Genomic DNA, 24,036 nt, shown 5'->3' on the forward strand with positions numbered 1-24,036 from the left:
ATCCATATTCATACATGCACATATCACATGTATTAGTGTGTTCTTCAAATGTACAGCAAAAAAGAAGTAACACATGTCCGTAAATAAGATCTTTCGGGGCAGCTAGTATTAGCTCTATAGAGACTGTATAGAAAATGTATACATTCTAGAATCTGAAGACTGTATAGGAACTGTATAGAGTTTACCAGTTAAAAACCCTATACAGCTATCTATTTCCTATGCACAAGATTGACACGTACTAGACACGATAGATAGATTCTCTATAGGTCCTGTATATAAACTAGAAAATCATTTTCATAAGGGATTCGTCGGACTGACAAAGATTGTGCAGAAAGATTCATCGTGCGCTATCCTGTGGGAGCTCCGTAGAGCATGATGTTCGGTAATTTTTTCCGTTGGTATAGCTCCTGAATTATTTATCGTAAATTTGAGTACATTAGACACGCTCTTCACATTTGGGGTGAAAAAGTGACGTTTACTTGCAAATTTCTGACTTAAGCTCGCAAAAATTTATATAATTAAACTTACGTTACACGACATTTGCATCAGCAGGTGGCAAAATCCCAGTAAGAACAAATGCCGTTTACTGCATGGAACTATAGGTGGTGTAATTTTTCTTTTTTTCATAACTCGATGGCACGTTTTCTGGAACACCCTGTATATGGTTGTATTGACTTTATCATGGTCATGCACCACATTCTGTGCACCACAGGAAATTTCAAACCAAAGGAGAGTTAACGTAGCATTTGAGAAAGCAATCAGCCATCATTTATTCCGTGAGGTAATTTACTTTCTTGGAAAAGATTTATATGTCCTGCATATGTCTTGCAAACTTAACAATTCGGACTTCAGCACAGGGAGGAAAACTGCCGTGCACGGCAGTTTTCCTCCTGTACTGAATTGTACATTTTAAGTGAAGTGCAGTTAGTGAAATCGCACAGTTAGTGAAGGAGACTGAAATGACCATGGTCATTTCAAGCTCTTCACTCTTGTAGACGATACGATGTATCAGATGTTTAGAGCTTTCTCTTTAGAACGTGAAGAAAAGTTGTTCTGCACGAGGCAGGAGAACACTCGGGGCAAGCTGGAAGAATAGAATATTTTTGCTTGTCGTGGGTGGACAGATAGCCGCAAAATTGTTCGAATTCTTTGTTCTCGCGTACGTGTATTTTACAAATGCTGAGCCCAGCACCGGAACACAAGATGCAAGTTTGGGATTACAGTACGACCAACAACACACGAGACTCTGGTGCGTAGATACACAACCTCAACCCGTGGCACAGCAACAGTGATAAAAACGATTTTGAAGTCTCTGTCAATGTAAGGCGCTTGTGAAAGAATGCTCAATGGCATGGCCCATTAAAAAAGAAATGGAGTAAGATTCCTTGTAGTAAATTCTTTTTTTAGTACTGCATGTGCGTACATTGTGATGGGGTTCACAAAGTCATAAAATACCACGGCTGAATAAATACTGAATAGGAACTAGTTACAAAACGGACAGAGATTTCTGTATAAAATCTGTATAGAGTCATGACGAAAACCCGAGACTGGGTTTTCCCGAGACTGGGTTTTCCGTTTGTCCCTTCTGTGTTATCTGTATAGAGTGTTCTTGTAGAGAAATTGATAAGTGCTGGTTACAAAGTGGTTAGGAATTCCTGTATAGAAAATGTATACAGTGCGCTCAATAAATCCTGTATCCAGTTTTAATCCACTTTCTATCTGCTAGATTGGGACTGAATAGGCTGGATACATCCTGGTTAAGACCTGTATACAAACTGGAAAATCATTTTTATAAGGGTCCAGCCCGTGGCGGAGCGATCTCCTATTGGCGATGTCGCGCACGAAGGAACTGTACCAATACGGTCACCGAGGGGGCTCTGCGAGAGGATAGGGACCCTCCATGTGCGTCCCCTGTTCAGGGAGGCGACAACTCCGTCGTCTGCTACGAGCGCCGCCATTTTGACTCCCACATCGCATTGGGCGTCAGCGGCGTAGTTGCGTTTGTCTCGGTTTTTTCGCGACAGGAAGAGGGTAAAAGCGGAATGAAGGATACTGGCGTGGCAAAACTGTTATATATGTTAGTAGAGCTGGTCATGGGTTATAAAATATGTTGTTAATGCTTTGTAATGTTTGTCTAAACACATCACTGCATCACTCGACCAACGATTTACTATAGTAAACATGGGAGTGCGTATAGACAATAGAAATATGTTAATTGCAAGCAGATTTTATTTCAACATCTCATTTAATAGAATAGAATAGAAATAGAAAAAAATGGAAACGTAGGTCGCACTGGTGCCGTTTTGCTTGAAAACCATGTTGTTTTACCGACATGCTCCTGTCGCAAGTGCACCCTCAATCGCAATTGTACAAATGAGGAGCCCCATGGAGGAAACCCATGGAGGCTCCCCACGAGGGGAGGCCACGCACCGCCACCTGTCGGGGGAGAGAACCGTCGCATACTAGGCCTCGTCTGCTAAGGAGAGCAGAAGAGCGCGGCCTCCCCTCAGAGAAGGCATTGGTATAGTTCGCTCGTGCGCGACATCGCCGATAGGGGATCGCTTCGCCACGGGCTGGGGATTTTAGACAACCGTGTCCCAAACAGTACGAGGGTGCTAAATTTCGAACACCAGCACAAATCGGCCTTCCGTGGGAACTCGTGAGGGACACGCTACTGCCATTCTCCCCACACTCTTGAGACCACCCAGAAGGCTCAGCGAGCTTGCGCCGTTTCCCATGCATTTCACTGTGCATATATTCTGAGTTAAGTTCCTTCACGGGTATCTGCTTGCGAAAATGTGGCAGTATCTCGTGTGGCATCGCTGCCCGCCGAGAGGCGTTTTCACCTCGTGCGACGCCATTATTTCCGTCTGTTGTATAACAATGGTCCTCCTCCTGTTTGCAGCTACGGCAGAGAGACACGCTACGGTTGCGCAACCACAAGAACAGGGACGAGGTAAGTTTCATTTCTCCCATTATTTCTCCGTCGTCCGCTGATTGTGTAAGGGGAATGTCATTGTGTTGCGGACATTTATCAAAAAGGACCTCAAAAGTTGCTCGTTGGCTTTACAGTTCGACATTTCTTCAGGAAAACATTGTTCGGAAAATGCGGCGTGGGAATTTCATTTCGCAAGTTATGTATGTAAAGCAGCGGACAGGCAGTTTACGTGGACTGCGTAGTTTCACAGTTGCTTGTAAACCCAGCTCAAGTTTCACAGTGCTGGACAAAAGTTTTACGGAACACGCACCGGCGGCTTCCTTCCTCAGAATGACACGCTAGCGTCGAATGGGACCGTACGGAGTTGCATACAGGTGACTGGGTTACCTAGGCACGTGTCTGTAACTCCGTATACAGTCCCATTGGCTGTTACCATGTGAAGGTGTGCGCTGGTGCGTGTACCGTAAACTTTTGTCCAGCACTGTACATGGGGCAGGCATATTATGTGCCATACACGTAATATTTTTCCTTTGCTTGCAAAATTATGGTAAAACGGCTCGGTGCAATGTCTGGTGGGAAATAGTCCCCCAGTTCGTCAAACAACAGTGGTCTATGTTCCCGACTGATTAGCTACTCGTGATGGCTACACAGCCAACTTCTTTCGTTTCGGGCCCAGTGTTGTCCGCATGCAATGTAGTTTTGACGCCCTTGACGGGTAGTGCACGGTTGATGACCACTTCGAGACAGTGATGCCCGTAATTTTCAATTTTAAGTATCTAAAAAAAAACGTTGAATGAGATTGTGACGAAAGGGTACTGAGGGCCATTGATCGAGAAGTTACCCGTCAAAAAGAACTCGTTGCGAGTTAGGTTACCGTATGAAAAATGTAGCGAAGTTAATAACGAAGTCCTTCAGCCTGAAATGTAACTCGCAGTTACGGAGTTACTTAAAAAAAGAACGAGTTACTTCCAAGTTACTTCGGACACAGAGTAGCACTACACAGGTGCAGCGCGCGTGAGCAGTTGAGTTAGACCTTGAGTTGCCTGCGGAGGAGTGCAACACGCTTAGGTCATTTTCTCGTATGTCCAACAATTCGAACGCTTTGCATCTTACTCCCTGTGGGTGCACAATGGTTGAGCTTCATTTCAATGGCAGTCGTTCTTACTTCCTGAATGAAATAGTGTCATACCACGTTTTATGGCATAAAATGCCACTAAAGAACCGGAAAGAAAGCAAGAAAATATGTGGACGCGAGTGGAAAGCGAATTATATTTAACTTGGAACTTAGCTTAAGTTACTTTGGCAAAGTTACCTGAAAAAGGAACGAGTTTCTCTGAAAGTTACCACGGCGCAAAAGTACCGAGTTAAGTTACAAGTTACCAAAAAAAAGGAACTTAGTTACACTAATGAGTTACTCGTAACGAGTTACCTCGAACTCTGCTGAGGGCTCAGGCTACCGAAGGGACAAAATTTCTGAGATTGTACCTTTCCTGCTTCATGGTACCTCTAATCTGGTTGGCATGAAGGCGTTGTTGATGACAATCGTTGTGCGTTTAGGCGCAGTTGTCTCACGACGTAAAGCCACGAATTATTATTTTCGTACATGGCGCCACTGTGGCTGCGGGGATGCTAATGGATAGGTTCGGAACTTTCGGATAACCACGGCTTTAGTGTCGTTATCATCATCATCATCATCATGTAATCAACAAGGAAGTGTAAACTTATGCTACGTTGCCTCCTTTATGTATTATGCGGCAACGATAACAGGGATAGCGTGACTCGAGACATGCCGAAAACTGCGTGTTCACACAAGCGACATTCCCGAGAACGCTCCAGTGAAAGATGCGAAATACGTCATAGTTTTTTGCTGCCACGTATGTGCGAGCGCTCAGCGTCATGCCTTTTTGTGTACTGCTCTGCACTGGAAAACACGCAGTCGGTGTCGTATGGGAAAACACGCAGTCGGTGTCGTCTGCTAGTTGCGCACTCCCGATGCCCCGGCACTGTGCGAATGCAGAACATAACACATAGCGGTTCTTCTACTACTACTGCTGCTTCTTCCTCTGTTACTACTTCTTCCTCTTCTCTACGTCTGCTGCTTCTGCTGCTTCCACTTCTACTTCTTCTTCTAGAAGAGTAGAGTTCTATTCCATTGTAGATTCAAAAGTGCCACCACACACGGACACAGAGAGAAGACACATGAGTGCTACTTACAATAGTTTAATTGCTAAGGAGTAAATGATCAAAAGACAAACCAGCTATAAAAGAATTTCTACTATTTACTTCTACTCCATTTTCTACTACTTCTGCTTCGTCCAGTGGGCTTGATACTCAAAAGGAGATTGGCCAGGGCACGTGATATACAAAAACACTAGGATTCTAAGTTTAGGAAAGCAAACAGTTTTGCTCTTTGGACAAAGCTGGCCCCGACTTTTGCTTTCTCTTCCACTAGAATATCCCGTGGGAATATCGCTGGTGTGAACACACAGATAAGTCCATCTTCCGACCCAAACAAGCCAATGGGTCACTCAAGACCACGACGCGCTCAGCTCTGATAATTTACTGATAACGAGAGACAAAAATAGAGTTTTAGTACACTGTACGCTATTCGCTGTTGCGTACGTAAGGAATAGCTGGGTCGTCACTGCGCGAAGGCTGTCTTTGTTTGGGCGCGCGCGGAACCACCAAGGCTATCCATACGTACGCAAAGGCGATGGCGTACGATACACCAAAAGTATCTATCAAATGCGTGGCGAAAGCGATTTCTCTCTCTCTCTCAATATATATATTTTTTTTTCTTTCCTTTTTTTTTCGATGCGTTCATCCGCAAGATTTGATGGTCTATCCTTGATGGCGATCTCCTACAGGTCACCTACCTCGTTCTGCCAGCGCGTTCGTTAGCATTCGCGATGATACCTCTTCTTCCTGAAAGATGGCGCCACCCTTCTGCTGACTCACTCACTCACTTGCATGCAGTTGTCAACGCGGAAAACGTTCGCTCGGATCTGGTTTAGTTGGCCGCCGCGAAACATTCGCGCAGTTCTGTTTACTAAGCGCCTTCGTGTGCTATGAGATCTCGGTGTGCCACTATTACTCGCTATTATGGACGGATCGGTCAGCAAGGTAGGAATGACAATCTCCCTAATACCTTTCCAAACGTTCCTTCATTGTATTGTTGTAGTGGAGGCAATCCTGTATTCGGATCGAAGTGTCATTCGGAAATACATTTTAGAAGGTACGTTGCGCGAGCCGTAGCTGGTCACATCGGTCAGCAACTTGGACAACAAGTTGCATAGAGCATGAGTCATCGCTGTTCGTAGGGTGGTGGTTCTACACGATATGCTCAAGGCGGTCCACCGCAGATGATGGGCATTGCGTGTTGGTTTTGAAAGGCAGTCATATATTTTTGTGTGACATTATTTTTCGAAGCCAAGGGCACTACGCGGTTCTTCAGCTGATCGGTGTTGAAGAACAGCTTTTGAATATTGGCGCTATTTGACACCGACGCAAAGTAGGACGAAAGCAACGCCGCGGCGTATCGGATTGTGAGCACGAGGAAGATGATAGTGCGGCCTATATGCAATACTCCATTGTCTCGTGTCGTGCGCGTATGACGTCGACCCCTGGCTCGATCCGCGCTTTTCTTGACTCATCCCTGCGCAATATTTGTGTCGTGTCTGGCAGGTTTTAAATATGTGTGCTTTGCATAACCACGTTACTAAATTGTTGTCTGGATTTGTCATTCTCACGATAAGAACAGTAGCAAAAGATAGGAAAATTGGCTTAAATTGCAACTAATTTCCACTCGTATTTCCACAAATTAGTTTTTTAATTTACAATCTTTCAAAATTTTTACACCAAAAATTACACAGAGATGGTGGTGGTGGTGGTGGTGGTGATAGGGCTTGCAGAGAACAGAACTTCACAGCATAGCACGCTCCTAGCCAACCATCATCCCGAGACACAACCTTCTATCCCTTGATGTGATGAAAACTGGAGGCGTGCGCCATTTTTGTGCCTTGCCACAACTGCATAATGGAACAAAAATGGCGTACGTCCACTGTTTTCAGCAAATCATGGGAAAGAACGATGTCACTCGGGATAATGGTTGGCTAGGAGCATGCTATGTGGTGAAGTCTATATATCCTGGGTTTTCCTCAGACGCTTTCAGATATATTTCGGCACTGGACGCACATTCCTCCAGGGCGTCAGTCGTGACGTTGCCCCCCTTTGTGTGGCCGACAACGACGAGCCCTCTCGCCATCACCACCACCACCACCACCACCATTTTTAAAAGTGTGGGTTACAATTCGTTATATTATATATTTTTTGCGAAAAGGAAATTATAGACAGGACCTTGTACGATGGGACACTCGACGCAAGCTGTGCATAACGAACGCCTCCAGAAAGGGAAAATTAAAGGTGTCATCACGCAGAACCACAAAAACTGGAAAGCTCCAAAGTCATGACGCATGGATATTTTCGTACTTGGGTGATGTCAACTCGAACCTTTTGAAACATGATCGGAGATGCTGTACAGAACACAATGGCCACGCATTGCGCCTTGTCCCATCCCACAGGTGGCAATACTGAACTCAATACGCTTGTCCCATCCTACTGTTGGCAATACCAAAGAACACGACACAGCTGAACAGAACCCTAGACACATAAAAATGGTGCTCGAGAAGTGTCGGTAATTGACACCCCCTTGTTTGTTTTCGAGAAATGTTCGCCGTGTTGTGTTCTGTCGCATAGATATGGAAAGCATTGGGGGACCCCCACTCCCATCATGACTTTTGATTGCAAAAGACGCAAGCCTGACGAACTGTTGCCGCCGTCGTCACCGTTGCCATTCATATTCGTAACTGCGTGTTAACTGATTAACGCTGTTCTCGTGAATTCCCTCTAGTGCAGGTAACAGCTGCAATGGTGTTTGTTTTGAAGCAATTTTGCGAGTCCCCGTCATTTGTCCTTCATGTCTGTGGCCGGTACGCGTTGGAAGGTCACTCACTTGTACACTGTGCAGTGATAGAAAAGTAGTGTACATATGATCCGACATTTTCTCAGCCTCTGTGAGAATACGTTGTCGATATAGAACCGACGGGAACTTGTGACCAACGGCATTTTGGAACGCGCATTTGTTTCGCAAGATTCATATAGGCATCAAGTGTGTTCATACGCCGAAGGTACTTCTTTTTCAACACATAGCTCCAAGTGGGAATATTGGGGCCTTTTAGAGTAGGCTTAGGTTGGACCCGCTTTTTTGTCTAAACGAAATGTGATCCACTCCATGCCCTTGACGTCCCCGTGTCTGACTTAGTTATCAGTTATCACGATAAGCCGTGCTCTGCGCCCGATAATGCTGCGCGTCCTCTCAACAAATCAGTGTGTAGGGAAAGCGATAAGGTACGCATCACTGTGATTATCACGTTTCCCCGCCCGCGTGACGTAGGGTGTCGTTATCACAAGTTTACACACACATGCAGTGTCCTCAGTTGGTCACTTTCCAGTCATTGTTCGATGGATCCACATTGCTCGTCGGGGCGCATTTCGGTGAGTTGCATTTCGGGTCAATTACACATTTTTTTGCGTGGATTTCGCCTTCATTTATTGGACGTGATCCCCGATGTTGTCCGTAGCCTCTCGATGTTACGTAAATTCCCCTTCGACGCACGGCCTTGGACGATTCGTCAAAACGAAGCTCAGTCGGTGCGCGTACCGCCTTGTAAACTGGTATGATGCAATCGTGTATGACTTTTGAGCGGAGCCCGGAAATGGGTTTTAGACGGCCTTCCTATTTGTTAGAACTGAAGCTCATACCTCAGTCGTGCGTCGTCGTCCCGTACGCACTACAGCAAGCCATCTTTTCCGTGAACATTGAGCGTGGGGTCACGTGTGGTGAAAGGACGGAACAGTTTGTCATGTACCACGATTATCATATTCAAGAGAGCTCGGGTGTCGTGCTTGAAAGTTGGATCACGCGGACGTCAAGTTGTGTAGTCGTGCATAGCATCGGCTCTCATGGCGTTGATGAAGATTTCATTGCTTGCTTAACCGGCCTCGATGGATCATTTAGTAATGTGTACATCTACTGATTCACCAGCGGCAAGGCCGAGTGGGCTAAGGCGTCCGCTCGTTGGTGGTAGCCAAGGTCCTGCTGAAGACTGGGAGGTGGTGGGTTCGAATCCTATCACCGGCTGTGCTGTCTGAGGTTTTCCCTGGGTTTTCCGAAGACTTTCCAGACGAATGTCGGCACAGTTCCCCTGAAGTTGGCCCAGGGCGCATACTAACCCTCCCTGTCCCCCACTCCTTCCTGCTATCCTCTCCACGTCTGTCCACATCTGTACGTCGCTCATAGCCACAGTTGCTTCGCGGCGCTAACACCCAATAAAAAAAAAAGACATCTACTGATTCCAAGGCTGCTGGCTGGATCGGTTCGATCACGGCCGAAGATGCGAGCAACTTGGTGGCAGGGTGCAAGAAGCTCAGACACGCCGCGAGGTCTGTTGTATTTCGAAATTTCGGTGGGCAGAATGAATTCACAAACCGCCTACGGTGCCGTCGCCGTCTCCAGAAGTGAAGCCACCAAGTATCATCGCCATCGTCATCCTTTTTTGCGTTTTTATGCTTTAACTCACGTTACAACTTCTGCAAGCGGTCTGTCACACCTGAGGGCAAACTACGTCTAGTAGCTTCCGAAGCTTCTGTCAACAACCGTGGTCTTGCCTGTGGTAAGCCCCGCGTACACCGTGATATACCCGGAACCATGAGTAACTCTACTGCACGTACGCGCGTTTCGAACGAGGCCGCTCGCTTCGGAGGGCAAAGGCGGAAGCGTGGTTCTTCAGACGGAGGACCCGTTTCTTTTGATGTTCTTTCGTGTCGAGATTGAGCGCGAGATTTTTCCTCTTTTCTGGGTGGAAAAGCCGTCTCGTCCTCATAATCGTTTTCAGGGTGGTGAAGTGTCTTCAGCGGTGTCACTGCACTGCTGCACCGTTCGTCTTTTCTGCCACCTTCACTTGATTGTCTTGGCCTACTTGACAATGCCGCAGTTTCGTTGAAGTGTCTTTTAACGTACACTGTGCCATATACTGTGCTTCCATGATACAGGTACGGAGATCAAGCTTTCTTTACGCATTCGCTTTCTCGAGAAATAATTGTTGCGCCACGACCCGTGGCCACGACGTTTACTCCATCCGGTCTGAGATGTCTTTCGCGGTCGCGCTTGGTTAGTTCACCGTAACGCAGTGGCGGTTCTGTTTAGATCGTTCAGCCGATTAATTGTGCTCTGCTTCACTCTATCGCACGTAGACGTAGCATTTCTGTATTCGTTCTAAGCAGAGTACCCCCTGACTGCATCTAACTATAAGGACGTGTTTGTTCGTGCTTCGTCGTGTAGTTGCGAAGCTTTTTTTTTTTCCTGTGAAACAGTGATACTGTTGGAACTGAAGAACTGTCTTTTCTTCGCGGATCATGTTGAAGAAAATGCGCACGAAAATAGAGCTATTGCTTCCGGCAGGAAGTATCCGGACTCTATTGCTGCCATGGTCCATTGAACACGGTTCGGTGGTCTTCGCACGTTTCTTGTTCTTGCCGCGCTGTATCATATTTGTTCAGCCTCTGGTAGGCACGTTTAGAAACTTCCTTTGGAGCAAAATGTACACCGTCGCGGAATCCGCGAACGCCTCGCGCACCTGCTTCTTGGGTCTGTGCTTCCCGTCCGCCGAACAGGGCAGAGACAATGCCCTCCGTTGTCAGCTGCTGCCCATACACGCATAAAACATGATTGTAGAGGTGAACGAACCGCTCGTTTCGTCCGGAGCCGATCGATTCCAAGCTCTTCCTTCAAATTGATTGTATCGTGTGGAAGAGTCATTAAAGTTCCCGACATGTGTCCTTGAGGAGAGCCGCGGTGGTTTTGCCTAAAATTGGGGCTTCTCTTCTTTGTTTTCTGTCTGAGAACGGCTCTGAGGTCTCGCACAAACAGAAAATGGACCAGGACTTTAAAAGTGAGCCGAAGCGCTATTGCAGCGATACTCTCTGGCATGGAATACGACGCTTCCCGTGCAATCACACTAGCGACACCTACAACTCTCCAGCGGAAGATGTGCAAATACGTCATCGCTTTCTATTGTCATGTGAGAGCGAACGCCCAACGGCATATCTTTTCGTGCTCTCCTCACCATGAGGAATACACTGCGGCTCAGGCCCAGGATATTCCGTAGCAGACGACAGTTCCGATAGTGTCGTCTGCTATGTACGCAATGGCCTACTCCCGATATTGTGGTGCGATGCGCGTGCTCACCATACGGTAATCATGGCACTTCAGCGCCGCGAGTCTTAATTTTTTTATTTTACTTTCGCAAGAATATTCCGTGAAGATGTCGCCCACGTGAATACATAGTTTGGCGAGTGCTTATTACGCGAATATCAGACGCCTTCTGACATGTTCGTTGCCTTGGTAAAGTCGACCAGAACTGTGTTTATTCAACCGCCTGCTTCCTTCGACGCCTCAAAGTGTGCTGTCTTCTCAGTGACATTAGTCAAGTGTGTGTTTACAACGAAACCGGGTATATGTCACCGCAATGCGGCGTAGTGCCAAGGGATTTATTGCCTCGTAGGTTCGCGTGACGGGGGGGTATGGAAGGCTGCGCGTCCGCGCAGTGGTTCGGAGGAGGACTACTTTTGTGAAAATAAGGTGTGCGACCTTCTCAGGCGGAACAGGTCGTTTAGGCGGCCGGTGAACAACAACGAGGATGGACACGCGCCTGGAGCACCCGCTCCTCAGTTCCACCGGCGCTGTGGAACACCCCATCTCATCGTATCTAGCCATTGTTGTTTGGAGAGGTCGATGGCGACATGCGACGTGTCAGACGCGAATGGTGATATACGACCGTGTATGGAAACTAACAGGGCTGCAGAATTCTCTCCATGTATCGCCCAGTCGTACTTCCCCACCAGGGTGCTGTCGAGCTAAAAGTAACTCTTCTCAGCAAGGTTCTGCAGGTTCAAAGGCCACGAAATCTGTGTTAGTTATCAGTTCGAGAACGAGTTCTACCATGGGTTGCCTACGGGTATGTGCTCCACCGTTCGCGCAGAGACGTTCGATTCTAGAATGGTAAATAACTGCTGGCTGTGCTTTACCCTCATTTACAATAGCTGGGTCTACTCCGATACGGCATGTAGCCTCTGCTTTCTTGAGGAGCGCGCTGACCTGACGCGTGTTCGTGACTGCTCCGTGGAGCAAATACGGTTATGTACCTATTTCTTGTCTCCCGCAGCAACCATCCAGCGAACTTGTCAACGGGGACGCGGGATCAATGCCCGTTCTTCTTTTTGCTACTGAACATTTGTTGCGACAGTATGACAGACTACACAGGTCACGCGCTGGGAAGATAATCCGCAGAATAGACATCTCCCTGTTTGTACACAAATGACGTCATGGTGTACGACAGCGCCACCAATTTGGTAGAGTTGAGCTAAGCTCGAAGCTATAGGGGCGAACAAGGTCGCGCCCGAAAGCCACGGTCTTGAGGGAATTACCATGATCCCTGAAAGATACGCGACCTTTGGTCCTACTTTTCTTTCAGTAGGAGGCAGCGAAGAAGTGCCCATTCGTGGAACCCAGCCCTCCCCTTCCGATTTGTTTCGGTTTCAGTCTGTCTACCAACATCATGATGACGTTTCTCGGGTAGAGGTCTATACGCCGCCACCGCGGATAACGGCTATACCTTGTGTTTCAGCTCCTTCCGTCAGATAGGTGACATGGTCGAACACGGCGTTTGCGCACGATATCGAAACCAAGTGAACAAGTAGAACTGAACTTCTCATATCGCGTTAATATGGTTTCGATATCGTCTGCAACCCCGCGTTCGACTGTGTCGCCATCTGACGGAAGGAGCTGAAACACTAACACACACACACAGGTATGGCCGGCCTTTTTTAATTTCCACGATTTATCCGCAGAGAAACGTGTCGAGTGGCAGTGTCGATATAAAATTTCGGTGCATAATACGTCCTCTATCATCTACTTTAGCTTCCCGACACTGTTTTCTTTGTTTTAGCTCCATTACAAACCCCAATGTTTATCTTGGTGAAGCCTGTACTGCAGATTGAACTTGTATTTTCGTTGTTGTCGATGCGCATCAGATCTATGAAGTTAGCTAGTAACATGATGGACTCGGGATTTGCTTCTGTACAAGATCGACAGAGAGTTGCGCTTTCGAGTTCCACCTTGCTTCACGCGACAAAAGACGACTGTCATACATAAGCTACGGCTCAATGTACCGTACAGCGCATGTCTCCTCTTCAAACTTGGAAAGCGAGACTCCCCCGAACTGTAGTGAGCGTGGCGTCGGAGAGGATGTAGAACACATCCTTCTCAGGTGTCAGAAATACGTTGATGCTCGAAGGGCATTAGAGACAAGCCTCTCTCGTGTGGACTCCCGAGTCTTCGACATCACGAAGTTGTTAGGTCCTCCGTCGTCAGACAAGGCGCTAAGGGCGCTCTTTCTGCATGCAACAGGGCTTATGGATATCCTATGACACGCTGAATGTGTGATGTGTCCTCTGTGTGCCCCCAGCGATTCCGACATTTTACTCTCACTTGGTCGAAACTTTTGAAATTTTACTCTACATGTTGAACTCCATTATACTCTGTTCTTCTCTGGACATCATCTCTGTTTTTTCATCATCTCATCATCTGTTTGTGTAAGTGCACTGGGGTAGCCAGTTCGACTTCGTCGAAACTCACATCCCCATTTTTTTCTTTATCACATCACAAGTTAGCTGGTCTGAGAAACGCATCGTTATTTCACGGTATTCTTGTCACAAAAGCGTAACTGTTTCAAAGCACGTCGGAGCACTCTGCATTACGAGAATCGTAGTAGCGGTAGAGAACCCCCGCTAGTGCTGTACTAGCTGAGCATATCCTTAGTTTTCCATGATCCGGTTTCTATTCCTGCTTGGTCGCATTTGCGTTTTTTCCGCCACCGTCAGAAAGGGAAAACAAGACGCGGAGGAATGTCTGATGAAAGTGATCTCGTGGTGGGTCCGAGAAAAAGCCGGCCTTGACGCGGCTGCGTTTTGCCCAGTCGCGTTGTATGACGTCCGTTGCGCAAGGGCTGGGCAATAACATCAACACGACCTGTCGCCCCACTAGAGGTTACGTGGTTATCCGGTTCACCCTCTGGACAATGAACAGCTTTTATTACAGCGCTCAAACAACTACCGTGGATTGTTTGGGGGCTCGTTCGTAAATGACACGTGAGGCCAAAGGGGTTGTCGATTTTTTTTTCTACTTCTGGAGGTAAAGTCGTCAGTGACTGAAACACATGCGCGCTTCGGTGTTGGTAATTGGACGTTTCTGAGGAACGGAGGTGATGTTTGTTTTGGGAGGCATACCAATCCCCCCAATTGTAAAGCGTATCATGCCACTGTGGCTTCTTGAATTTTCGGCAGTCATGCAAGGTACTTTAGTGTCCAGCATGAGTGCTGAATCAAATGAACATTTCATGGCTGTTCTTGCTCCCTTTTTTAATGAAGAAATTATTTTAAAAATTGGAAGCAGTTGATAAGAGCTCTGGAACTGTGGGACGACTCACAGATAAGTGGAGTAGCGATGAATGTTGACATTGTTATCCCCATATATATATACCATTATATTACGATTTGAACTGCGTCGGTTACTGTGCCCTTCGTTCCTGACTTGCTAGGCAGAGTTTAGAGGCTTTGCCATCGGCCTCGGTTCTTAAAAAAAATTATCGGTCTTAGTGATTGATGAGTTCCTCAGCGTATCTGTTCTTGTGCATGCGCTGTTCATGGTGCTCAATGCACACGTCTTTTCTGCGATGTCTTTGACGAGTTGTAAAGCGACGACAACGAGCAGACACTGAACAAGCGTTCCTTTCTTTGCAGATGCTCAATGAGTTCGCCAGGAGTCTCCTATGGACCCAGAATGCCACCAAGAAGACTCAGGCCAACTCTATTTTTTACACTGGTAAGTGCATTTCCTGGCATCCAAACGTTGCCCACATTCTCTCGTACTATCTACATTCGCCCGTCGTCTCTGGTTGCAGATTCATGCGGCGGAATGCACGAGCCTCCCATCTACTATGAGCCGCCGGACGCGTCGCCGGACTGCGGCGGAGGCATAGCCCACTCGCGCCGCATTTGCGGCGGCGTTCCGGCGCCCACGTGTTCAACGACGCTGCCGAGGAGCGTCGTCCTGGCCTCCCCTTTCAAGCCACCGGTATCCAGTTCCTCGACTACAACGTACTCAAAGAGCAGCGGGACGTCAGAGGTATAGTATTCATTTCTGCTCACGTCAAGCTTTCCTTGAACGCGGCGGGGCGCTGCTGTCAATGTGTCACTGAAGCGTGGACAGGGGAGGCACGATGCGATACGTCAGGGTGTCTCATCCCGTGGGTATTCGACAGAGTGTGGAACCTTTTCGTTACGTTCTGGAGGATCTTAGTACTGCATAAACAATACGTGCGTTTACGTAAAAGGCGTGGGCTCGGCCAACACCACCTAGATAGGGAAAGCCTGCTTACTCGTCGACTTGACGTAACAACTAGGAGTCAGCCAATCAGGATCGTGCTTTCAACGGCGGTAACCAATCACGAACGTGCTTTCAGCGGTCGTAGCCACGGAGACGAACCACTGTCGTCTGCGGGTAGTGATTGAACGTCTCCGCGTCCTAAATGGAGAAACTTTAAAATGAAGCGCAAAACAGTCCTATATGTTTCTCGAGACTGATTTTCTGGAAAGCGTGTTGCACTTTCGTCTACAGGTTCAGGTCTGCAAGTTCCAAGTCTGTTTCAATCATTTGCCAGTTCTTGAATTCACAGAACGGCGAATCGCAATAGCAGACGAATTCTGACTACACATATATCCACGTAGCGAAGGAGGGTGAGGAGATAATAAGCAGGCATTCGGTAGCTAGGTGGCGTTGGCTCGACCGACACCGCCTAGAAACGAAGCGTGATCTGTTAAACGACGTTAAACGATAGAAAAAAAGACGTGACGTAATGAGGCTTGTGCAGTGACGTCACGTTTGGTCACGTGACTCGAGAAAACATATTGCCGCACCGGAGTCACAGTAGGAGAGCATGCCGTGAGTTGTTGCGAGAGAAAATTGTAAAAAACACACGCTGTTGCCTCATTCGGCCCGCACTATGACAGCTGTGACGCAATCCCATGTTTTCCCGAGTCACGTGGCTCAAAGGCTGCGCGTGACGTCATGTGCACGAGCCTCATTAAGAGCCGGCCAATCACGACCGTCTTTTAGGAGGCCGTATCTATGGAGACGAGCCACCATTAGCAGCATGGGCAGCCACTGGTAGCCAAGAGAAGTCTGCTTGAAATCCTCTGCGGCGATTGGCTGTCATCCTGACCTTCTATGTCCGCGTGCGAAGAAGTGAGAGAAGGCATTACGCTGAATGCCTCTTCTCACTCCTTCGCTACGTGAGCAGTCGTCTGCTTCAGAGGCCTGCCAGATGTCGTCTGTTTCAGCCAGTCGCCGCGGACGATTTCAAACACAGGCTTCCTGTGGCTACAAGTGGCTGCTCATACGGCTCATGGCGGCTCGTCTCCATAGCTCCGGCCGACTGCGTCATGCAGTCTGTTTATCGAAACGGCGCTTCGGAGCCATCACGTTCACGGGAATAACTGCTGTACTACGTATGAAAAATTGTGCGCTTGTAAATGACATTTGGATATATTTAGCGCAATGCATACGCTATACGGGATCGCAGGCTGTTTACCACAGACGGCACAGACGTTTGCGTAACAGCAAAAGTTGAAGCGTCCCAAGTACCCGCATCATACGACATTTTACATGTGCGGGAAACCTGGAGCGAAATGCATTTGCCGTAAAATGGACTTTGCAATGAATAATGTATTGCGTAAGAACTCCGCGTCTGTTTCTGAACTGATTGCTCCGTGTCTGTTTTCTTCCTGTGTCGTTTCTTTGCGATTGTTACGAGGCTAAGGCCCAAATTTTTGAACGCGACTTTCCTTCTGCCGCATTCGTTGCATTCCTTAGGGATTCGCAGAGTTTCCTTTCCTTATGCTTTCCTAACAGAAGGAAACCTGAGGGCTTCCAACAGTGCGTCTGTTAACGAGAGTAAGTGTAAAACGATATCCTAAAAGACAATCTACTGTCCTTGATTTCAAACCTAAAATTGCTTTCAATGCGTCATCCAGAAGAGAGGATTGAATAGATGTTGAAGAAATCCCAGTGCTCCTTGCGCCCGCGTTGCACCCTGGGCTGATAGACACGGGGGAGAGAGAAAATGGTCGGTTGGGTTCCATTTTCGCTGATCTCGACATGTTAACGTTGACGTATTATAATGACGTTGACGTAATGTTATACTCATGATGTATGCTGCCAAATACGGCAACACGAACACCACGTGTAGCAGCAGATAATAGAGCGATCCTCTTCGAGGCGACAAGTTAATGTCATATTGCAGAACAAGAAGAAACCGAAAATCGTAACGAAATGTGTCCCATCGGCAACCTATCCAAAGGCAGCCCTGTCGTGCTTGCGAAACGAAGACTGAAAGGGAAGTACTCTGTCAAATTCGCAGTTTATTACACGAGTGACATCCCCACGGAATATTGTAGGGGAAGAAAAAGAAAAACATTGCCGACGACGCGGAAGTTTCGCCGCGTCTTGTGTCGGGCATTCGCACAGTGCCGAAATTTGGGAGTGAAGTGCTGCGCACATAGCAGACGACAACACCGACTCTGTCGTCTGCTACGGAATACCTTGTGGCTGACCCCGTGTCAATACACAGTGAACGGAAGGTTCTCTTTCGAAGGGAGATGGGGATTGGGAAGGAAAGAAGCATTTAAAAATTCAGGCCAAAGCATAACTTTATTTTTTTTTACCAACACTCAAAGGCCAACGTATTACTCACTGCAGGTGTGTGACGGCAACTGCGGCAACATAATGTGCAGCGTCCGCGCTGCAGCCGAAAGTTCGCCGTCTCCTCCGGCAGAGGGCATCACCGTACTCGGGGGAGCAGACGAGGAAATCGAAACCGAAACTGGTTGCTGTGATACGGTGCCCGAAGAGGAAGTTGCGTTGCGTACTGTGCCGGACGTTGCGCACGAGAGCGAACTGAAGCGCGCCGCTGCCGCCGCCGGTTCGGAAGGCGCTCGCGAGGGATCATCAGCGACGCGGCAAGCGCCGAGTCGCGGTACCAGTGCAAGCAGAGCTAGCGGAGGCAGCGGAGGAATGCTCGGCCGGCTCCGCAACATCACGGTGAGTGCACCTCATAGGAACTTTCGATTTCGAAATGTTTCTCCGGTGTTGTGCTGTGCATAGGCTTGCAGAGCTGCCGTTTCGCTTGCGTTTCTGCCGTGGACGATTTTTATTTTATTTTTTCGAAAACCTTTGTGAAACTGACTGATAAGATTTTTCATTAGTTTTCTCTGTCACCGCTGATGCTCGAATTGTTCAAAGCAGCCATCGATACGATCATCACAGATGTTTGACACCTGTTTGAAACGATGTTTGGCCAGGACTCGTTTTGTAGTTTTCGCGGTGTTTCGCATAGTCGTATCTGTTCCTGTAAAACGAGAGGAAGTATTGATAAATACATCAAGAACCACAAGTGACAAACACGAACTAAACCTAACCTAATCGTGAGAGAATAAATTCTCTGCATGGCAACCTTGGCCCTGTCGGCTTTCAAACAAATTTTTGGTACATCAAATGTGTCGAGGTGCAGATTTAGTCTTCAACCCAAATATTTTTGCACCTGCCCACGTCGCGAGTTCGTGTCCACTATTTTCCTCCGTAAATTCTTACGTTGTAGACGACAAAATCGTCGATGAGGAACGTTTGCCGTTATTGCTGTATCTCTCTACCTTCCTCTCATCCCGTTTGCAGTAGCCGTGTCACTCACTCGCGGGTGCTTTCAGTACAGCGCGCGGGGCTTGGAACGTCACTCTGGCGGCCTTGGCACTTGTATGCAAATACAGCAGGACACTCTCACGTTGGGGCCTAACAAAAGAGATGTGCGTTACTCAATGTTCACTGTTTGCGAGGCGGATATTCCTCTCACTAGCGCATGTGGAAACGGGCAAGCCACATAGTGCGGGGTTATACGAGATTACGGGGTTTGTAATAGAAGTAAAATAAATATACAGTGAAGGGAAAAGTTAATTAGTTTGCCGTAGCTCTATATAACCAGCATAGAATGGACAGAGAACGGAGTGCTGTCGTGCATATCGAGACCTTTCACGGCTGTAAAAAAATGCGGGGTGTGTTACAACTCAATCCGTAGTTGTCGTAATTCAATGACCAGGTATCTCTGGCTTCAAACGTGCCATTTCATGCAGCTTAGGTAAAGGATACGACTTTGGCTACAGATGCGGACGACGTGGAAGTCGGGAACCGAAATTTTCATATAGGTGTCAAGTACACAGTAGGTACCCGAGTCATCATCATCATCGTCATCATCATCGTCATCATCAAAATAAAATTTTACGCAATAATTGTATTTACAGCTTTCAGCGTGTAAGAAGGGCGTGTTCGTAAATGAACCACCCTCTTTTATTGCGGAAGGCTCAACTGGAAAGTGTAATAACAGGGTTGAAAGGGTGTTCGCAAAACAACCAATTGAAACAGCGTTTTCAATGGAACACATCCTCCTAATGGTGTTTTCCATAGAATATGCTCTTTGGAATGGTGATTTTTCAATAATACACAGTCAAGGAGTGTATAATTTGAGTACCGTACAAAACTTAACTCCACAAAGATGTGCGCTATAGGTAAACGCACTTACAGTCGAATGGCGTTAAAAATTGCCGTGTAAGGATTTAAGCGGAGCTAATACAAGTACATATGTACTAATCTTGCTGCTATCTATTTACCGTATTGGCCATACCGAACCAAGAAAGGAAACTGTTGAACACGATGGAAAACTGCCATTTTGTGCAAGGTAGAAGTAGTGAAAGTGACAGAAGCCGAACTGCTTCGGCGTGAGACATAACGCAGCAAACAACAGTGCGCCACATCCTTGCAGTATCGCGCACTTTACACATCTGTTCGACAACGTATTCAAGCAGCCGGTCTGGATAGCCTTGACAATCGACCTTTTGTGCGCGCAGAAGGTGTTTTGTTGGAAGTTGAGCCATCTGTGATCAGACGATCCACGCAACAATTAAAGACCTCCCGGGCTATACGACGAGCGCAGCAGGTTCCAGACTTAGCGGCACGACAGAGCAGGTACAGCATTTCGCTGGTTGTTGGTAGTATCTCCAAGGTTCCACACAAGAGGCAGACGGGAACTGCAGTTTCCACATCGAAACTGAAACCGTAACTTACGAAAGAGGCGTGCATTCTTATGCCTGCAATGTGGGCACGTGCGAGTAATTACTTTAAAGCCGAAGCGAGTAAACACATAGCCAGGGCAGATACGAAGAAAATAGTTGTATAACCGGAACTGTACACGTGCGGCATATGCGCGGATACAAACACGTGTACAGCATGTGTACGCCATATATTCGTACGAATCAGAATATGAAGTAGCGCCAGACTTTTACGCATCTTGAGTACGTACTCAAAATACGGTATGTCAGATACTTTTTTCGGTATTTTCGTACTCTCCAATACTTTTTGCGACAAGTATTTTTAAGGTATTTAAAATACTTTTTCCGGTATTTTGGTACTCGGTTCTCAAAATACTTTCCTTCCTCGCCAAGCCGTATCCGCGACACCAAAGCAATAACACGCGCCAGAGGTCGGAAGACCCGACCTGACCTATACAGGTGGGATTACTAAGTTTTTGGTCAGAAGTTTACTAGGGTTCACCAAAGTTCAACAAATATTACTTGATACCGAGACCTTCTTTTCGTTTGTAGGACCACGTTCAGAGTACGCGTTTCACTTTCTGCTAATACTAAAGTACTTTAAAGAGCATCTTAAATACTTCATTAGAATGTTTTGTTTAGTATTGTACTCAAATTACTTTCAGTTTTGAATATTTTGTACATTACTTTAAATACTTTTTACGCGGAGTATTTAGTACCTTATTTTAGATACTTTTGCGCAGTATTTTGTAAGTGTCTGAGTTGCGCTTACTCCGTTATATGCCATCTCTTGCGCAGTTTTCGGCCCCTACGTGTGAAGCTCGGGTACTGTTATTGAATATTTTCGGTTTGGAAGAGACATCGATTCGAAATTCGGATATAGAATTCCGTGTCCGATACGGAAATCGAATGGAATATATTCGCTTCGGTATTCGAACAATTGGAATTTTTGCACAAGCGTACTGCAATGTAATACGATGTTCCCTTACTCTTAAGCTGTGAAGGCCGTGTTCAGTGTAACCCTAGCAGTATACGTGCTCCCAAAGGAGCCGAGTAATAGCTTTCCTGGAAGTCCACATTGGCTTCTCGTACTTTATGTGTTGTATTACAGTCAAACTCCTTTATAGCGAACACCTTTTTAACGAAAATACCACTACAGCAAATTTTTTTGCGGTCCCGCTGGAGCCCTATAGGTCCAATAATGGGCATCCTTTTTTAACGAAAATACCTTTACTGCGAATTTTTTTTGCTGTCCCCTGAGTTTCGTTGTAAAGGAGTTTGACTGTATTCAGAAACTAGTCAATGCGTATACGAAGCAGGAGGGTACGAAGCAACTAGGATGGCATACGTACGACCTTCATATTGCTTTGCTGGAGTGTCTTTATGGATGTTTTCAGGTGCAGGAATTGTCATGGAGGGGATCATACCTGTTTCGATGCCATGTGACAAACGATAAAATTTTTCTCTGCAAATAATGGACCGACTTCAACGGCACCGGCCTTATTCAATAGCTTTTGACAATGTAAATAAATACTATTTACCTAAATGGATCTATTTCCGTTTTTTTTTTAAGACGTTACGCAAAATTCGAAATAAGGTTGTGACTTGATTTTCTCACTTTGCGTAACGACTTTAGAAAAACAATAAATAGATTTTGCAAAATAGTTTTTATTTATATTGTCAAAAGCTACCAAAAAAATCGGTCCTGTAGAAATCGGTCAACTATTTGCCGAGAAAAATTGGATCGTTTCTCCCGTAGAAAATACATGGCACCGAAACAGGTATGATCCCCTCTTAAGCGCTGTTAGGGGAACTGGTTTCGTTTTTCGTTTCTCATGTCTCTATCATCTGGAATCCTCGATTCCGCTGTCCAACTTATAACGAATTTCCTAATGAACCAGTATTATATTGAGCTTACACGGACCGTATCCCTTGCGTATTCTGAGCGTATAAAGGGCACATTTTCTTTGTTTTATTCGATATACACTAATACAATATGCACACGCCTTTAACTTCCGAGTAACCCAGTCGATGAGCGTTCAGGCAAAGTGGAATTACCACTGGTTCAGGTAATTGGCATAACGGGCGCAGGACAGAAAGGGGACATCAAGAATGATCCCGGTATTGCATGTCCGGATGAAAATACCAAATTCGATATACACGAATTCAACATGCACACGCCTTTAACTTCCGAGGAACCCAGTCGATGAAAGTTCAAGCTAAGGAGGGTTATTATTGGTTCAGGTAATTCGCCTAACGGGCACAGTACAGAAAGAGGACATCCCGAATGACCCCCATATTGCATGTCCGCATGAAATACCGAATATTTAGTTGATAGTATTGGCACCGTGCCGAAGTTTTATATTTATTCCCTTTTTTTGTACGTGTGTGAAGTTTTCTTGATTAGATCTGTTCTGGATAAACAGGGCTACCGTGGCATTTTACTAGCTCAGTGTCGTTTTTGGACGTTAAAATTTGTATGTACAGGTAAATGACTCTATTCTGCCTCGCGGAACGTACGACTCAGCTATAGGAGACATCGCTCGTTGCGCCGAAAATAAAAGCAGGAATGTAGCTTCTCGCATAGCGACGGTATTTGATCGTTTTTTTTTTTCTTTTTGTCCCCACGACTCGAGAAAGACGAGACAGTCTCTGGACAAACATATAGCTTGGACCGGTCAGGTGAAGGAGGCAGGCATCCTGTTATCGGCCTTCGTAAGGCGATACGCAAACAAAAGTTACTGCGGGGATATGAGCGGATTATGTAGCCACATTGCTGCTCTTACCTAGGTAGTCTATTTATCTAGTCCCCCCTATCTTTATGTGCGCTTCGAGCGGCGTACGCAACATTTATGCTTCTCGCTAGAGCGCCTTTGTGCGATTTGTTGAAGGAATTTTCTCAGAAGCCAAGCACCGTTGCCTTCGTGTCAAATATCGTTGCATCGTTGGCGGGTGTAAGCGATGTTTCTAAGATAATTCAGATACTTCGACAAAACTAGATGAATACAAAAAGTTCGCTGATCTTTGGACATTGTTTGTAGCTGTTTGTGTCATCATCCGATCTTGACCTTTCGGTGGCCGCACTCCTATGGAGCTATTGCTTTAATAACTACAGCCATCCCCTGGTGGGCAACTGGAGAGGAAGATCATGAAAAACTTTACGATTAATTGAGCAGTTGTTGTTAGGGGAAGTAAAAGTTGCAGGTGGTGGGCGGACCCCGCGGCACAGTTACTGTTCCTAATGTTTACAGCCCGCAGGCAGTTTTTTCCCCCCACCCGTTGAAAACAACGAGCTTGAGCGATACTAAGCGACACCAGGGGCGCTTCTATGCCGCATCAGCCCCTTTTGACCTCCTTCCGCGCTGCTGCTCCTCTCTCCGCGGGTAATTTCGAGCGACGGATGAAACTGCCTGGGGACTTTCAACATTTTATGGCCGTCATTCAAGGTGCGCTACGACTTTTCAATAAGGTACCGTGCCAATATTTGAATTAATCAGAAAGTTGATTAATTATAGTCAATTTTAATATAGCAGTTAATCACACCTTTAATTTCCTCCTGTAGTGCCCCGTAGTGGTATTATATTCAGATCTGTTTCTTTTTTGCTTGTTTTTTCTGTACGTCACGCGCGGTACTGGTACTGGCGTATCGTTTCATTCGGACGCGGCTACTATACAAGGAGCTGAGTATCAACCCCTGAAGGAGACTTAATATCATGTTGCAATAAGCAAGCCGCTTACACGTTCAGGGCTCATGAATACCCTGCAACATA

General features: G+C 46.6%; 1 protein-coding gene across 4 annotated transcripts in view; it reads left to right on the forward strand.

The window, feature by feature from the left end:
• LOC135388165 (SAM and SH3 domain-containing protein 1-like) overlaps positions 1–24,036 on the forward strand; it is a 187,256-nt gene that overhangs the window by 137,951 nt on the left and 25,269 nt on the right. For 3 of the 4 annotated variants that reach the window (XM_064617541.1, XM_064617544.1, XM_064617543.1), the window contains 4 exons: positions 2,906–2,956; positions 14,855–14,936; positions 15,016–15,239; positions 17,871–18,212. In XM_064617541.1, coding sequence (XP_064473611.1) covers positions 2,906–2,956; positions 14,855–14,936; positions 15,016–15,239; positions 17,871–18,212 — 699 coding nt within the window. The remainder of the gene's footprint in view (positions 1–2,905; positions 2,957–14,854; positions 14,937–15,015; positions 15,240–17,870; positions 18,213–24,036) is intronic. The other variant, XM_064617542.1, reaches the window with a different exon arrangement.

Source organism: Ornithodoros turicata, chromosome 3 (genome assembly GCF_037126465.1).
Source record: "Ornithodoros turicata isolate Travis chromosome 3, ASM3712646v1, whole genome shotgun sequence".
NCBI lineage: Eukaryota > Metazoa > Arthropoda > Arachnida > Ixodida > Argasidae > Ornithodoros > Ornithodoros turicata.